At 34.3% G+C, this 19,325-nt stretch overlaps 1 protein-coding gene across 1 annotated transcript in view; it reads left to right on the forward strand.

The window, feature by feature from the left end:
- Positions 1 to 19,325, forward strand: part of COL21A1 (collagen type XXI alpha 1 chain) — a 166,960-nt gene that overhangs the window by 70,516 nt on the left and 77,119 nt on the right. The window contains exons 6-10 of the mRNA XM_023520361.1: positions 1,488 to 1,661; positions 2,723 to 2,800; positions 4,504 to 4,512; positions 4,804 to 4,887; positions 11,392 to 11,454. Coding sequence (XP_023376129.1) covers positions 1,488 to 1,661; positions 2,723 to 2,800; positions 4,504 to 4,512; positions 4,804 to 4,887; positions 11,392 to 11,454 — 408 coding nt within the window. The remainder of the gene's footprint in view (positions 1 to 1,487; positions 1,662 to 2,722; positions 2,801 to 4,503; positions 4,513 to 4,803; positions 4,888 to 11,391; positions 11,455 to 19,325) is intronic.

Genomic DNA, 19,325 nt, shown 5'->3' on the forward strand with positions numbered 1-19,325 from the left:
TGATCATAGGTGTGTCATGGTTAGAGCAGCTCTCTTCTCTCTTTTTTCTTTTTATTTCATAAACAATATTTTCAATACTATCTCAATATTGTGTTAGGTCCTGGGAATACAGAAATTAAAATGAGGCATATTCTCTGACAAAACTGTAGTGAGATATTGAGATTATCATACAAAGCAAAATAAACCAGAAAGAAAAAGTTGAGAACCATATGATTTTACTCATATGAAGGATATAAAATTGAAAGCAAAAACAAGTTGCTTTCAAGATAAAAAAAAAGCCTCAAACTTATAGACACAGACAACAGTTTTATTGGTTGCCCAAGGAAAGGCAGGGAGGTAGATAGGTAAAGGGAGTGAAATACATGGTGATGGAAGGAAATTTAACTTTGGGTGGTGAACACAAAATGCTATATACATACAACATATTATTGAATTGTACACTTGAAACCTATATAATTTTATTAACGAATGTCATCCCAATAAATAAACGAGTAAATAAATAAAAAATGAAAATGAAACAAAACTCTAGTGAGAGAGATTAGTGGAGGTTTGAAGGACAGCTTGGTGAGGGAAGAATTAGAGATAGAGCTATGTTTGAAAACTATTCAAATAAAGCAAGATACTCATGAGCCTAAATTATGACAGTGAGATTTGACATGGAAAAGTGAATTTCAGTCATGTTTTGGAGACATGTTTGGTAGAACTTTACATCTCGTTGTTGCTTCTCAGGGAAAGGAAGGAGGTAAAGAAACTTGTTTTGGTTTAGAAACTGAGGATACTATTATCCAAGAAAAATAGAGGAAGAAATTTGGGGGCATAGCTCGTTTGTTTTTTACCCGCTGTGTCAGGCTGATTGTGAGATACCCTGGCAACATTATTCCAGCCAGTATTAGAATTATAGGTATCATATGCAAGAGAGAGTTCCAGGCTGCTGATGTAGATATGGGAATTATTCCATTGAAGTAATAATTGACCTATAGGAATGGATGAGAAAATCAAAGCGGAGAATGAAAAAGGTCAAGGACAGACCTCTGGGGAATGCCTGATTAAAGGGCAGGTTGAGGAAGAGGATCCTTCAAAGAGATAGAATATGAGCAATGGGAGAAGAAATGAAGATGATCAAAATGGTTTGAACCATAGCGGTTGAGTGAGAATTTCAAAGAGGAGGGGCTAGTTATGGAGTCCGAAGTTGAAATGAAGTAAAAAGAATGAGGAATGAGAGAAATCATTTGTATTAGGAGATTAGGAACTCATTTGTTACCTTGAGGGAGATGTTTGACATAACTACTTTGGGATATGTAATAGAAAGTCAACTAGGGATTAATAAAATAATTGATGGGTGGCATTTAAGGCCCAGCTTGGGTGAGTTTGTGCATAATACAGGTAATTTGTGTAGTGGGGATTTATGATTGGCACGAAAGAATGGGAACAAAGAAAAAGATTGTTAGGAGTTTTACTTATGAATCTTCCATACTTTCTTTCTATAGACATTATTTGATGAAGGCTGGCATCAGATTCGTCTCTTAGTAACAGAACAAGATGTAACTCTGTATATTGATGATCAACAAATTGAAAGCAAGCCCTTACATCCAGTTTTAGGGATCTTCATCAGTGGGCAGACTCAAATTGGAAAATACTCTGGGAAAGAAGAAAATGTTCAGGTGGATAAATAATGATTCGATTTTTGCTTTGTATAAAATGCAACTTTTACTGTCCTTTATGATAGTATTTACCACATTTAACTTTATTTCACAGAATTGTGAATTCCTTTAAGATATTTAATCAAACTGTGGTCAGTTCTTAGTGAAATTGTGTGTTCGTATGTAAGTATGAAAATGCAAAATTAGAACTAATGTATTTTATAGGAATATTTAGAAAAATGTTTCCCTGTTCAGGATAGAATTCTACATTCTTATGAAACATTAATTTCATATTTCCCAGGAGAGGCATAGATTAATAATGAATTAAGAAAAGGGAATATGGTTAGAGTTATAAGTGATACAATTAGATTAATGCATGTCAGGGTTCTTCATGGATAAAACTGTAAATTTTCTGATATCACTTTAAACTGGGGTATCTATCTGGGGTATCTATCTGTGGGTCAACAAGTGTGTATATAAAAGCCATTTCTTGGGAATTTCTTTATTTGAAAGGTATGTCTTTCCCACTGTGTTATCATTAAGAGAAAATTCTGACATTCAAATGTATAATTACACACATGGTCTCTATATATTAACATTACATGTCAAATTGTAGTAAGTATTTAAATAGTAACAGGTGCTAGGCCTACTCGTCACACAACATTCCATGCCAGCACTTAAATCTCTGAAACTAAAGATGGATTCTTGAGCCACCCTATGCAATCAAGAATGTTGTAGAGATTTAAGATAAACACAGTAGCCTGGGAAAGCTTTTTGAGTGTCCTAGGAAGTGCTCTCTATAGTAGCTTTTAATTTAGGGATACTAAAAAGCTCCATTGAATTTCTCAAGAAAAACAGACTTGTTTTTGGAGCTAGAGTTTTCCTTAGGAGTTATGTTGCATTACATCTTTAATACTGTATGTTAGGTATTCAAATTTTATATTAATATTGTTTTAGATAAGTGCTGTGATTTAAACCTTACATGATTGCTAACTATAGTGCCTGTTTCTGTGTATCTGAGTTGCTCTTATAAAACAGTTATCTCGTCCTCAACTTTGACTCGATTGAGTTTATATTTCTAGTTTGACGTCCAAAAGTTGAGAATCTACTGTGATCCAGAACAGAACAATCGGGAGACAGCATGTGAGATTCCTGGATTTGTAAGTAGGATGGATTATTTTTCCCCAAGTGTTGCTTCAATATTTTCAAAGCAATAAATAAAAAGCAGATAACATATGAGCCTTAATTTAATTTATAGAGTTAATTTGATTTTTTAAATTATCAGTAGAAATAAAGTTATATTGATTAAAACTTTGGAGTTCATAATTGAAATAAAATTATAATGTTTCACTGTGCAGTGTGAATGAATGAAACACCACAAGAAACTGTTTTTCCTACATTATCTTTGGGTGTAATTGTTCTAGTATTCAGGTGAAGCAGTACTGGACTTGCTCTAGAAAAACGTAGAATTCTTTGTCTGAATACCTGGTGTGTAAAATACATTTCTATAATTAATTAAATATATAATTAACTATATTACACAACCCAATTCTGAAGAATAGGAAATGATGTATTTTCTTCTTCACTAGCATGTTTTTTCAAACTGCAATGAATATAGTTTTTTTGTTGTTATTGTTATCTAAGTAAGATTTTCTTGTATTTCTCGGATATAAGGAACATTTCTATTAGCTATTTTCATTACTGCATTAAGAAGGAGAAGATTATAAGCTAAAATGTTACAGGGTCTGATTTAATATGTGTGCGCACACGTATACAATTTCTTTTCTCCAGACAAAAAATGGTATACAGTATTGTGGATAATGCAATTAAGGTAGACTATTGCAAACTTTTTGACAGTGTGGAGTCCCAGAGATATTTGAGCCTTACAGGGTTCTTTTAGTTTGTATAGTCATGCCATCATAATCTCCTTTTTTCCTATCAAACTGAATAACTTATGAATGCACATGTTCCAAATAGACTTGAGGACATAGAGCAACACATTTAAAGGCTCTATGATAAACTCAGAGATGGAAATTCATAGAAATGATTCATTCTAGGTATTCTAGGTAGGTAATTGTTTAAACAATATACATTTTATTTTAGATATTTATAACTTAGAATATAAATCTCTCTTGAAAGTATTAATAAGTTATTACATTTTGAGAGTCCATCATACATATTTTATTTATTGATATTTGCCTTGGCATTATAATCATTAACAATACCTCTTCATATAGTAAAGGCAAAGCATTACATGGCAGATTTTGAATTCTCACATCTGCTTTTTTGTTTGTGTCTCATTCCTGTCAGCTGTGACTTCGTGTGGCTTGTTTGCCTTTTGTACCTTCATTCCCACCTCTCATTTTCTGATCTAATTTATTGTTTGGAAAGATTATTAACTTATCTAAAATTGTGTGTTATTCAGTAAGACATAGATTGTTTAGGAAGAAGCTCTTCTAAAGTACATGATATTTAATGTATGCATTTTATGACTTGGTTAGATATATTTTGGCATTTTTCTCTGCTTATTAAATGATTTCCAGTAAGTTCAAGAGAGCATATAAATCCCACTTTGACGAACTTTTTTTTTTCTACATGGCCAGTATATCAGCAGCTTTGGTGTTTAAATTTTCTTCTTCCACTCTTTATCAATGTTAATTTTCTTCCTTTATCCTACTATAAATGTAGTAATAACATGTTATTTATAAGTAAGTTTTTTGGCTAGTTGCAAGCAAGTGTTTTATCTCTTGCCAGTTTTGGTACTTCAGGTATCTCTAATCTGGACAATAAAATATCTGATTAGGAAGATAATTTAGAAATTTAATTAAAAATATGTTTTAAGACACTTTTTTTTTTCTTGCAGAATGGTGAGGTAAGCCTGGATACTCTTATTTTCCTTAAGGTAGTACTTGCATTGTGGGACTCTTTAGCTTCCTTCCATCAACTGTAAGTATATTAGATGAGAATAACCCATTTTTATGTAGTTTGAGTCTATGTAGTATATATATATAGCTTTTTTGTGATGAGGATTAGGCTAAATAAAATTGAAAAGTAAATGTAAATTATCTTTATCATTTCACACAGCCAAAAAGACATGTACATAAGTACACATATGTATATATACATCTTTGCATGTTTGTTATTTCCATTTTTGTTTTCGTAGTGCCTCAATGGTCCCAGTGATGTAGGTGCAACTCCAGCTCCCTGTATTTGTCCTCCAGGAAAACCAGGACTACAAGGCCCCAAAGTGAGTAATACCTAACACGCTACCTTTGTTAAAACACACAAATAAGGGCTGAGCAAACACACAAAATTCCTAATCATATTTGACCCCGTATTGAAATTTCTACCTAATGCCTTAGAACAGTTTAAAATTTGAATGTTGGTAATTAAAAAAACAAAACAAAACAAAACTGTATTCTAATCTGTATTTACTTTTAAACCTAAAACTGATACCCCTAACCCACAGTAAAGTGAGGGAGCATTATTAGTTTTTTTGTTTGTCTGTTTGCTGTCCACCTCAAACACTGGTGCTGGATCCCAAGAATGATCCTTACAACTGGGTCAAAAATGAAGAAAGGGTACTTATAAAATATGTTTTAATTCTTAAATGTCTAAATCTTAATTTATCAAAACAATTTTCAGATAGAAAAATGAAGTGAAATTTTAAAAATTAATTTTAATGTGTCGAATATCTAATTCTAAAAATAGAAGTATATATATTTATTTCACTTAATTATGTAATAATTACTTTGGGGGGGACTATGATTGGAGCTATGATGTGCATACTATTTTATAACCAGTTTTTTAAATAACAAAATATTTCTAATGTGTTCCTATGCGATTAAATATGAATAAATTTTTAAGTAAGTTGATACTTATTGTGGATTAACTTAGACACAGCCTAAGCTATTGAGAAGTTAGTTTGCTCACTCTAGATAAATCTTGTTCATTTAATATTATTTTAAAAATCATCTAATAAAAATAATGGCTAACCTGAAAGCAAGTATGACTCCTGAGCCAAAAAGTGTTTTGCATATCGACGATCTATTACTTGATGTTACCATAATAATTTTTGTTAAATCTGAATTATAATTTTTATTTAGTTGTAATTTTCTTAGTGTTTCAATCACCATGACTGAAAAATTTTAGCTTTTGAACTGCAGATCTAATTTAATTCTTCCTATCTTTTGTACGTGCGTTTCCTATTCAATTCCATATAATAGTTCATGACATCCATCAAACCTAGCTGTTAAAATAAAGAAAGAAATGAAATTTAAGTAATAAAAGTACACATTCGTTATTTCATTCAAAGTAAATCTATTTGGCTTGGAATTTGACTTCACTACATTATAATTAATTTACTGTTTGTTGTAAACTGTTTTTAGATTGCATTTAGGAATGTTAATCTAAGTGTTCTTTAATTAAAGTAACTGCATGTTATTTAGGATGCCTCGACATAAATGAGAAATACCTATAAGATAGATGCTCCAGGGAAAATATACCTTATAAAATAGCTTTGTGTGACCTATCAGCAGACTTCTTTTTCTAAAGCATATTTATATAGCTTATAATATTGGAATATTATACATAAAAATGATTTGATCTGAAAGAGATGTAATGTGGAAATCAGAGTCCCTTGATGCCTGACTCCTCAAAGTCGAGTGCTTTTCTGTCAGTGAGGTTCAGGCCACCCCTAGAGTTTCTAATGGGCTGTATACTTTTGAGGAAGCACCAGATGCTTCTGATGTTTTCTGATTCTTCATTAGTGATCCATTAGGCATATTGCAGTGGTACCAATTTTTATTCATATATGTTTCTACAACAAATTTTTCAGCACATGCTTTGTCTTATCTGATTTCCAATATTTTCAAGTTTCATGTGTTACTCATTTTCATTCTTTTTTCTTAGTCATAATGTAACCCCATTGCTATCCACTACTTTAAATGAAAATGCAGTTTTCCACCAATCTTCAACTTGGCGTGCCTTCTTGATCTGCTTTCCATTTTCTTCAGAAAATCTGGCAGGAGGAAAAGAACACACACACTCTTCCATCCTCTTAGGGCTCTTTCCCCTGGAGGTGGTTCCTTATCCACATCAGGGACCTGAATGTGAAAAACAGAATCCCTAGCAACATTCTGAGTTGCACTTCCTTTAGAGAATTTTTGACTTGGAAAATTGATGGGGTTTTAATTATGTCAGCAGAACTGGAGCTAGAGCAGATGAAGCAATTTTACTATAGATCCAAGTGAGACTTATTGTCTATTTTGTTAGATGCTCTCTAACAGTTTTACAGATGTCCATCAAACAGATTGACCTGTGCAAATAAATCTATTCTTTTTATTAGCAAGAAATAGAGTTCTAGGAGTTGAGAGTTGAGTCTTGAAACTGAAACAGTGGAAAAATTCTTGTATGGATAGGTGGGTAAGTGCTTAGTCTAAAATAAACTCATCTATTAAAAGTTCTCTAACTATGACAACCCCAAATACAACAATCTTAATGAAAAATTGGGTCAAATTAACTATAGTGTCACACACTTAGACTTATCACAGCATTATACTCTTCAATAAGCAAAGAAAAACATATATTGCTGGATTGTGAGTGCTTTGAAGAATAGATTATTCATTTTGTATCCCTAATGTCCAACATAGGAAGTGACTAAATTAATCAGTCTATTGGAATACTTTTTAAATGCAAGCACTTTACAATGAAGGTTAATACAAACTAAATTCTTTTTTGGAATTCTAGTGTCTAGCACAGTGATTAATAGCAATAATTGTTTTTTTAATGAATTATGAAATCATTGAAAAAATGATTCACTCCTCCTCCCTATTAACCTATAAGATTGCCTTTGTTCTTTATGAAAGATGCAAGCAATCTCCAATTTATAAGCAACTCTCTTTTTTAATTAAATTGATTGAGGTGACATTGGTTAATAAAATTATATAGGTTTCAGGTATACTATTTAATAATACATCATCTGTATATTGTATTGTGTGTTCACCATCCAAAGTCAAATTTCCTTTTGTCACCATATATTTGACCCTCTTTACCGTATCTACCTCTCTGCCTCCCCCGCTTTCCTTTTGGTAAACACTAAACTTGTCTGTGTCTATGAGTCTCTGTCTTGTTCGTTTGTTGCTTGCAGTTTTATAAAAGACATACAAATGACAGCTTCTTCCCCCACTTTAGTAGCCATAGGAACATTTGTGGGGAAAAATTCTCTATATTTGATTTAAACTTAAATGTTAGATCTATTACTTCAGAAGTAAAAAGAAAGCATTTCTTTTATTTTTTAGAAAGGAACAACTTCTTACTAAATTCTTTGCTCTGAAATACCATTCTCTCTACAATTATATCCCTGTTGATGCCCTTTGTTTCACCCTAGTAATTCTACCACTTAGAGATTCATTTGGACTCTCAAAGTCTCCTCTGTCTAAAACACAAAAAGCCTTTGGAAAATTTCAGGGGCTACTGGGCATTTACATTTTTATGTTAATTTCTCCAGACTAAGTAGATTCTTTCTAGCCTAAAAGAGTGGGTGTTTGAGTTTTGAGGGAGGAAAGAGGTTGGTTTTAGGGACTAGAATAGGTCAGATACTCCTGTGGAGGCCTTGAGTAGCATGAAGGCACAAGGATTTTGAGGAGAGGGCTTGATAAAATGGGATTTGGTCCTGCATGAAGAGTTCCAAACACACTTTTATAGTCAATCAACTTTAAATATTAGATTGCTTTTGCAAGCACAGCTGTTTTTTACATTAATTATTCATATTTACACTACTTGAGAAGCCATATTCAGAGATATTTTAACTTAGTCCATGACATTTCCACTCCTGTCAACAGCTCAAAAATCCTGTGGCACAAATTCAATTCAACATAAGTTAAGTATTGCTTTTCAGCTGAATAGATATTTTTTAAAATTTAAAATGTACAAATATTTCAACTAAATTAGAAGAAAGTGGATTGGGAATTTAGTCACAGCTGTACAATAATAAGTGGTATGTCTAATTTAATGTATTTGGAATTTTTTTTCTATGTTAAATATGCTAGCAGGTCTGGTTCTGATTAGTGTATGCATTTTAATGTGGGCAGGAGTAACAGTGTTTAGAAACATTGCTCTGGAGCTGAATTGGCTGAGTACTAGTCCCATCTTCACTACTGCTATGCGACCTTGAGCAAGTTACCTAAACTTCCTGGGGCTTAGTTTTTCTACATATATAATTAGACTAATAAAATTACCTGCTTTGTGGGATTATTATGAAGATTAAGTAATATGTTATATGTAAATCCCTTAAAGCAGTGTCTAGCATACAATAAACAAGAAAAGTTGAGAGTCAGCTTTTATTACAGTAATAAAATTGAGTTTTTATTCTAATTGGCCTACTCTCCAAATTAGTTAGGGTTTTACTTTATTATTACAATTTTATGGAAACTGGACACAACACCAAACCTACCTGAGTTTTGAAAACAAATCAGTAGGGCAATAGTCAAAATAACCACTAAAATGCACCAGCAATAATAAAACCCGCAAAAGAGATTATTTTCCCCCATGGGGCTGTTGACCAGTGTTATGGTCCTCATGAAGTCACATTGGATTTATCTTGTGGGTGACTTTTTTTTTCCCCTTGGATCTTGATTTTGATTTATTTAAAATGTTATTGTTAAATATGTTTTGTATTTTTAGGCAGCATAAAAACACAAATCCTGTTTCTTGTGCTGAAGTTTTATTTTGGCCTCATCATACTAGAGGTTATACCCTCTCAGATCCTTTTGATGTCCTAGATTTTGCTGATAATTAATATTCTGCAGGTGAAGGGGTTGTGAACAGGAGATTTCATTTGATTTGAAATAAGTCAATCAGCAAATAGTTATTGAATCTCTACTCGATATACAGCATTGTTAAAAAAGTAGAAAATATGCACCATGTTTTCAAATGACAAGTAAAGACTGATCAAGGGAAAACTTTAAGAAAACTCTAGTTTCGAATAAGTGATCAGTGATATAGGAGTTGCCATAGCATTTCAATAGAAAAAGACATCAACAGAAAATGGAATAATGAAGACGGTGCAGTGATAGAAAATTTTGTCATATTGACTCTTACATGGAAAAGGAAGAAAATCTTCCCAGGAGAAAAAGAAAGATGAAATTTGTTGAAAAGCAATGAGTCCAATCTGAACATGGAAAAAGAAGGATGGCAGGGAGGCTAGAGATTAATGTGGATTCTCTCAAAATAAGAAAAAAATTCTAACAAGCTAGAAAACCAGAATGTTGCTCCCTATTGCCCAGCTAACACTGGGAAGTCCTTGGATGAGAATTATAAATTATCTCTCTTTAGCAAGACATTAAATGTTTCAGCATTATTATTCTTCCTTTTCTCAGCTCTTCCTTATGTTAAGCCACTTGGGCATCTCCTAAGTGAAAAGCCTCTCCCTTCTTCATTGGCTCCTTAATAGAGTTCACTTAGTTCTTTCCATTTTTCCTGGTAAATTTCAGGAACAAATCTTCCTAGTCAGTAGCTTGAAGAGTATTTCAGACCAGAATATTTGATTCTGTGAAAGTAACCTTAGCATTGGTGTTTAGATAATGTATAAATGACTGGAGTTCTCTGTGAGCAATTTCTTGATGAAAATAGTGAAGAATTACTGAGTTGAGATTGGTTGCCATACTAATGGCTGAGACTTGTTTTTCAGCAAGATGCCCCATGTGGACCTCATGGACTCAGCAAGAGAAGAATATTTTTGAAGTATTTCTTGTAATTAAATTATAAAAACAGTTTTGCTTTCATTGTTTCTTTTTTTCAAGGGTAGTGACCCTCTGAATGGTCAGTACTGGCCATTGGGCACATGCTAGAGTTTCATAGAATGTGCCTGGCTGGACTCATTGCCATGTTATATGGAATAATGTTCTTTGAAGATCTCTGGTTGGTGAAGGCAAATGTTATTTATTTATTTCTTAGATATTACATATGCTTGAGGACTATGGGGGTTGTGCAGAGTTGTTTGACTTGGTCTTGGCTCTTATGAAAATATTAAAATTTTAGAATTTTAGCGTGTTAAGACAAGATTATAAATGTAAGCAAAGTGACGCATTGACTGGATTGAAATAAATGACTGTTGTGCAGCTTTAAACTTGAGTCCCAGGTGTAAGATCACATGGCTTGTGGACTACTTTTTAAAATAATTATAAATTGGATTTTTATAGGTCATTATATCTGTAGAATAATGTTTAGAGTAAAAAACAAAAACGTGATGTAAGCCACCCAAGCAATATGGAGAGAGATGTGTCTGCTTTTCTCCTAAGCATTTGATTTATGTATATATTCAAGTACAAAGTTGAGAAGCAAAAAGGAAAAAAAAAATGTTTGAAAAGAACTAAGTCTGTAGACTTGTGAATGAAATATTGCTATCATTGAAACTATAGTTACTATGACACTTCACAGCTTTTCCAGAATTCTAAAAATGTATCCTGCTATAATCTTGACATTTTACATCAGTGAAATGTACTTTACCTATTATACATAGCATGCTCACAGAAATAAATCATTGAAAGTTTTACATAATAAAAAGCCATTATTTGTTAAGGTAGACATTTAAAGTATGGCATCATTTTTCTAACTCTACTTTAGGACTTCTGTTTGTTTGTTTTTTAATATAAAAAAAGCTTCAAATAATGTAATTGGTTTTGAACCTTGATGGGTTCTGACTGCACCAATGTGGTTGGTTTTGTACTGAAAAGTGATTTTTACTCTCTAGGGTGACCCTGGACAGCCTGGGAACCCAGGCTACCCTGGACAGCCTGGTCAAGATGGTAAGCCTGTGAGTACTGAAAGCTTAGTCATCTCCAGTACTGGGACTATAGTGTCAAAGTTAAAATTGCACTGGGCAAAGTTAAACAGGCAAGGAAGACTTTATTCAAGACTATTGCAATAGGGGAGAGAGATTGAATTTTACTCAGCTGAAACAAAGGGAGGAAGGTTCTTGAGTGCTGACCTGAGCTAGTGGAAAAGTACTGGAGGACTTTAGGAGGGGGGTTGATCAACGGGATGGAGCAAATTGAATTATTCTGAGTCTGGCAAAAGTTTTCCTCTGTGATTAGGCCATTTGTGTTTGCTGATTGGCACCCATCAAAGTTAGGGTACTACCCTACCACAGAGACTGGGAGATCCGGATACTTATCTTCCTTGATCTCCACATTTCAAAAGGATGGTTTCCAGGTCCTTGAGAAAGACATGCCTTCCTAGTTGTAAAGTTAGAAGCTTTTTTTAAAAAAAGATTTGCAACTCAAAAGGGCCGAGAAAGAATTTACAACTACAAATTTTCTAAAGTAAAGACTCTAAGGAAAGGGAGGTCAGGGTCCTATAGTCAGGAAGAAGCCTGTCTAAAGTTTAGTCAAGCTGAGAGGAACATTAAGACTGGCTTTGTCAATAAAGTCAGCATCCTAGTCACTTTCTAGGTATTTTACTTCAAAATTGCATTGCTACATTAAAAAATTGTCTAGTGAATTCTTAGTATCAATGAAGAGCTATTTTAGAAATCCTTTTATATTTTCCCTTCACACCTGTGGAAATTTTCAGGGGTTGACCTAACAAAGAGGTCAACTTTGTCAAGCTTAAAACTGTCAAAAAGATGAGTTTATTTGGGAATAGCAGAGAAATTGCATTTCAGAACATGCAAAATGTACCTAGTTACAGGTGAGTCCATTGAAGGTTTAGTGTCAGTATTTGTAGAGAAGGAATGTAGAGAGGGGAAAGTTCAGTTAGAGTCTGTTCCCCCCACTCCTCTCCCGAGGGTGACCAGTTTTGAGACCAGCTTTGAGAATTCCACGGAGCAGACAACACCAGTCTAGTCATACAAACAAAGCTCAATTCAGCCCATTTCTTGTTCATGTCTCTGGAAACCATAAGCAAAACTTACCAAGGTTGATGTGAGGCAACCCCCAACCAATTCCCTATCATTTCAGAAAGTTCTAACATAATCAGTTTTCTGTAAATCAGTTGTTTATGGGAAATGAGTTTCTCAATCCTTTAAGTTTTATTTTTTTCTGAGGGCACGTGCATGTGATTTTCCATTTTATATCCTCTGGTTCCATTTAGATTGAAATTCTTTCACACAAGTTAAAAACCTTTTGAAAGGTGATATTATTTTTCCTAAGAATATATGCACTGTTGTACACTTATAATCTTCCAAAAATATATTATCCTCTAAGATTCAAGAGAACTTTAAGAACATTTATGTATTAAAGAAATGTAAATCAAATCTACTTTAAAGCATTTTAGGCAAATATTTACAGGTAAGTTACAGTCAGAATGTTCGTTATAGTAAATAAACATTAGGAATTACCTATTGAATGTTAAATAGTTGTCGCTACTAAAAGTATCTCCTAAGAGAGTTTCTTTATCATGAGACAATAACTCTTGCTATAAAGGATAGGAAGATTTGTATTATGAGTCAATAATGTTCAAGCAATTAAAGAACTACAGGCCTAATGTTAAACCATCAATACCCCGATAGGATAGAAGAGGAGCTTATTGTGTCCCTAAGAGAGTTTTGCTGACAAATTTAATACAAAAAAAAAAAAGCCAATTTTTGAAGAGTAGTGATGTTATGGGGCTATTTATACCAGTTTTGCATAGGAAGGAGGTTAATTATATGGGCGACACTCTCTAGAGAGATTGTTAAGGAATTCTGAAGAGGTAACAAAATGGTGGCCAGTGGAGCTGCAGAGAGCTAGGGAGCTGCTAGGTGACTGGGGCAGCGATGCTCAAATGACCCACCAAGATTCATTCTAAATGTGATGGCAATCAACTTGGAAATTTTGAAAAGGAAAGTGACTTGATGTGCCTTACTTTTTAGAAAGATAATTATGAATATTATGTGGAGAGTAGATTATATTGGACAAAAATGGAAGCTGGAGACTAAATAGGAGGTTATTTCAAGATTCTAAGTGAGAAGTAAGAATGGCTTGGACTAGAGTGATGTGGTAGAAGGGAAGAGAAATGATCAGATTCTAGATTATTTTTTAATGTAAAGCTGACCCTTATTTCTGTTAAATTAGATGTGAGGCATGAGAATAAGAGTCAAGGAAGACTTAGAGGATCTTAGTTTGAGCAACTGGGTGAATTATGGTGCTGTTAACTAAGCTGGGCAACACTGGGGGAGATGTCAGTTTTGTGGAGGAAATTGAGAATGCATTTTTGGATATGCTGAAAGCGTCTCCTAGAATATTAGAGAAAGGAATCTTGAGTTCAGGAATATGTTCAAGAATGAAAATACACAGTTGGAACTCTTTAGCATGTAGATGTATCTAAAGCCACCAAGGTAGGTGAGATCTTTTAGGGAGTAAGTACAAATGACTGGAGAAGAGAAAGTGGCAGTGCACTGAACTTAAGGCTCTCTTACAGAGGAAAAAGGGAAAGATACAGCTAAGGAAATTGAGAAAGAATCAGTGAAGTAGGAGGAAAACCAGGAAAGTGTGGCATACCAGAAGCCAAGTGCCAAAGCATTTTAAGAAGCGTGATCGGTTGTGTCATTGTTTCTAAGAGATTGAGAAAATTGAGATTTATGTCTAGACCAATGGATTTACTATGTGGAAGTAATTGAGGACCTTGATAAATAGGGTTTCAGGGAAGGTGGGTACCAAAGCTAGATTGAAATGGGTTCAAGAAAAGAGTAGAAGTTAAAATGGTGACAGTGAATATAAATGCTTCTAAGGGATATAATAGGGAGCAGAAAAATGGAGTGATAGTAAGAGAAAGATGTGGCATAAAAGGGTTTTAAAAATATGGGAGATGTTATAGCATTTTCTATAATGTTATAATGGATAATTATAGGATAATTAGGATAATGTTAACGTCCTGATCTTAAAAGACCTGAGTATATTTTACCTTACATGGCAGAAGGAACTTTGCACATATGATTAAATTAAGGATCTTGAGATGCAGGAATTATCCTGGCTTATGTGAGTGGCCCAGTGTAATCACAAGAGTCCTGATGAACAAAATAAGACAGAAAGGGTAAAATTGATCATTTGGGAATTTGGGGATATTTACAGGGAGAATATTCTTAAGCAGGTGGGAGAACATTGGTTCCACGTGCAAGAGAAGCATTTAGCCTGGATAAGAGTATGGGCATTTAAACCTTTATATGGGATAGAGGGCCAAACTTTAAGTATAGAAATAGCTGGTAGTGTATTTACAGTAAATAGGATGAGAACTTTACCATCAGACTGCTTCTATTTGAATTGAATGAAATGAATAGATTCCAAACATAACATCTCCTTTTTTGCCTTTATCTTTAACTCCTGCTACTTACCAAGATTTGCCTTGTAGTTTCTCTTATAACTCATCCCTTTCTTACTTAAAGTGTCAGGTGCACTTGTTGCATTCCCCCACTGCAACTCCTAATCCCACCTAAAATACTGCCTCAGGTCCAGTGTGAGTTGTGAACTGGGTAAGATGAGTTTTATAAATGTGAGCCCCTTTTGCCTGGGGACCACTTCCCTGGGGTGTATTCTTTCTGTTATTCTCAGCTGCACTACTGTCTCAACTCCAAAGCAGATACACTTCGCAAGCTGAAGTTTATCTGCTGGCACCTCATGATGACACAGAGCCCCCCTGACAACGCTGCTAAATAATGTAGGCTTTTGTTTCTTTCAGCGGCAAAAAACTGAGCAATTTGGAGGTGAGTGCTAAGCAGGCCTTCCGTAGGTTATCAGCTCTAGTTTGCTTCATTTTTTTCCTTTCTTAATTTCTTGCCATGAATGGAAACTTGCAATTAGCCTGATACAATAATCTTATTTAAGCTATAATAGACTTATTGTACCATCTCATTCAGTACATGTAAATATGTGTTTTTGTGTATGTGCATATGATTTTATATGTAGATATAGCCGTGTAGCATTTGATACTAAATGTTAGATAATAGATGTTAGCTGGTATTAGATGATATCTGATGTTAAAGAACAAACCAACTGTGGCAGACAGGCAGGATAATGTTAACGTCCTAATCTTAAAAGACCTGAGTATGTGTTACCTTACGTGGCGAAAGGGACTTTGCACATATGATTAAATTAAGGATCTTGAGATGCGGGAATTATCCTGGCTCATGTGAGTGGCCCAGTGTAATCACAAGAGTCCTTATAAGTGGGAAGCAGGAGTATCAGAGAAGGAGATGTGGTAATGGAAGCAGAGATCAGCATGAAGTAGCCTCTAGAAGCTGGAAAAAGGAAGGAACAGATTTTCCCCTAGAACCTCTAGAAGGAATGCATTCCCCCACCCCCCTGACACCATGAGTTTAGCTCCCTAAGATGCATTTTGGATTTCTGACCTGCAGAACTGTAAGTCTGAGTTGTTTAAAGCTACCGTATTTGGGGTAATTTGGTACAACAGCAATAAAAAACTGATACACTAGTCAAAATTCTATTTATTCAAAGGTATGACTTTTTTCTTAAGTATCTCCCTTTCCTGCTGTTTCTTTCTCTCTGCTGGAGATATAAGATTGGGTGGCCAGGCAGGAAGAGAAAGTGAGCCTGGGAGCCAGAACAGCTGAGGGTCATTAAAGCGTGTCCAGGGCCAGCACACAGCGGGAGTGGGAAGGTGTGGGTGGAGCCTCTGGCTGGCGATTGAAGCCATCTGGACCAAGGAAACTTGGATGGAATACTTCGAAGGGAATCCTGCTTTGTTTGGATTTAGTTCTGTTTAAAACCCCCTCAATAAGCAATTTGAGCCTCTTTCTCATTATAACCAGGCCAAGTCAACCGAAGCTTTAAATAGGAAATTATTCTACTCTGAAGAAACTAATTTTCATAAGGAAAATGCCTTCAAACAAAATTAGAGAGCTATTTTCAAATCCTTCCACTGCTTTCTCATTTCTCTATCAGTTAAATAACCTCTATCAGAACAGTGTCTGAGCGTGTTACTATTTTATCATTATAAAAAGAGAGGCAGAGGAAATATTTATATGTCTTGCTAGGTAATTCATAAACTATTAAAGCCATTATACTGATATGACATTGACTTTTAAAAGGAAGCCATATGTAGGAACATAATAGAACTATTTTATGACTTTGTGGAAGTTTAGATTTTTATAATACTCGTTTCTGTCCATTTTCTATTGTTATTAATTACTATTCATAAAGTAAGGTACTTACTGAAACCCAAGCTTTAGATAGGTCGTTGGACAAATCTGGGGCTGTTTTGCCCTCTGCTTTTCTTTTAAAAGTTTCTTTGCCTCCAAGGGCCTTAGTTTCTTAATTTGGAAAATGAGAAGATGATGCCAGATGAGGCCCAGGTTTTCTCCAATACTGATTTTCTAAGATTCCATGAAGGCCATCATCTTTTATGAGAAAGAGCTAGACTACGCTATTGAATTCTGGAGATGATTTTTCATATCATTGCCCTTAAGAAGTGACTCAAGAAGATTGACAGCACTCTGCTACCATCAGACTTAAAAGTGTATTGATCAGAGAGTCCCACTCAGGGATGCAGCACCTTCCTTTGTCCCCACCCCCTGTAGTGTATCCTTGAATGGTCTAGAAATTCCAGAAAGGAGCCAGCCCACTATGGAGGATTAAACCTTAAAGAACTGGTAGTCATCATAGATAGAGAATTTCAGTGTTGCATGAGTTTATCAAACCACAAATAAAGAGAGGACTAGGGGCAAATTAGTAGGAGATGAACTGGTGTAGGTAGGAGGGAGAAAAGAGAAGAGATCAAGTCAGGTTCTTTAGGCCATTTTGATGGTTTTGGCTTTTAGTTGGAATAAATTCAGGAGCCACTAGAGAGGGTCTGATGTGATGTAAGTTATTTTAAAAAGAAATAACTCTGACTTCTGTGTTGAGAATAGATTTTAAGGTGAGGCGAGATGATGGCGACTAGCATCAAGATGGTTGTAGTGAGGCAATATGTTGACAGGATTTGCTGATGTATTGGATGTAAACTTAAGGGAGAGAAGTCAAAGATGACTGCAACAAGATGCAGAAGGACGGGCTAGAGAAAATTGGGCAAGGGAAATCAGGAGTTTGGTTTTGGATATATTAACTTTTTGTGTTAGACCTTCAAATAGAAATTTTAAGTGGGTAGTTGAATATAAAAGTCTGACATACAGGGTGAGTTCCCTTTGTGTGAAGTGTCCTGTCTTGTCCTTTACTCATTTTCTGTAGTGGTGATGGCATGTTGCATGTCAATTAATAAGAGTTTCTGGTACACGAAGAGAATTCATTCTTTGAGATATATATTATAAATATTCTATTTATTTGGTTTATAATTTTGTTTTTAATTTTGAGAAAAATAAATTTTTCCCATGATTAAGTATTTTCTCTTGTTATTTCTTCCAGTGGGTTTTTTTTTTTTGAGTATTAGATACTTTATATATATTTACTTTATTATAATTTTGAGAACTTAAGATTTTTTATTTTATTTTTGGAATTTATTTTGGTGTTTGGGGTGACATGAAAATCCAAAAAGATTTGGGAAACTTGGAGAATGGCTATTCTTACATAGTAAAATTTAACTGGAATAAACATATGACTCTTATATGTCTGGGGGATGTTATTTAAATTTAACTTTGCTGAAAAGGGATCAACATATGTGATGGGGCTGCACAAGAGGCTGTTGCAATTTTTGGCATTGTTAGTAAATATATAATGTCTATATTAAGAAAGATGACAGTCCTGGTTTTGGATTTGGTAAAGTATACTACACTGTAGGAATACATAGGATCTGGATTTCATTTAGAAGAGAGTAACTGGGAGAGCAAGAGCTCCAAAGACAGCCTATGGGGGAGGATTTACTGAACTTCAGGTTTACTCCAAACAAAAGATACTGTTTTAAAATACTCAAGCATGATGGTAGAGAATAAGAGGAAAGAAGGTGGGGGGAAACTAGTACTGAGGCTTGCAGAGTAAACTTTGCAGGGGATAAATAATCACTAGTAGAACAATAGGACCTGTGCATGACACAGGCTTTTTATGTTTTCCTCTTTTCAGACTTTTAGTTGAATATGGTGCCAATTGTGTACTTAATGGTTTAAGAGCTGTGGGAAATTTAGGGCTGAGTGCCATGAAGATTACAGACCTTAAAAATGGGATATATTAGGATAAAAGCCAAAGAAATAACTATTCTTTGGCTTGGAAAGGAGAATTAAAGGGGGCAGCTTAATTATGAAGTGGATAAAATATTCTTCTAGAGAGAACAGTTTCTACCTGAATTCTCATTTCACCTCAGTTTGAGTTTCTTCACAAAAGGATTTATTGTCTCACTGTCTCCCACTTCCATAACATACACAAACCCTCATGAGAGTCTCACTGATAAACTAAAACACGAACCATTTGCCTCAAATGAACTATTTTACACTTGGGCAGTTTATTTTCCTTTTCTGTAATAAATTGTTATTTAAAAATTATCTGATCCATAAAGCTTCCTAGACAAAGCTAAGTTGACTAGCTAAATCATTTTTCTCCAACACATCCGTCATGTAAATCTCATATATGGATCTTTCCAAGTTTATCTCATGTCTCTTAAATAGATTACTTATATTTTAAGTATTATAGATAGTATATACAAGAACGATGTGTATAGACATTATATATGTACCAATGTTATTTGTATATTTATTAAATTCTTCAAGGAATTGTTTGGTTATACATGTAGCATTTGGGATTTTAAAGATAAACTTATGCTTATATTGTA

The sequence above is a fragment of the Pteropus vampyrus genome, unplaced genomic scaffold, assembly GCF_000151845.1.
Source record: "Pteropus vampyrus isolate Shadow unplaced genomic scaffold, Pvam_2.0 Scaffold260, whole genome shotgun sequence".
Classification (NCBI taxonomy): Eukaryota; Metazoa; Chordata; class Mammalia; order Chiroptera; family Pteropodidae; genus Pteropus; species Pteropus vampyrus.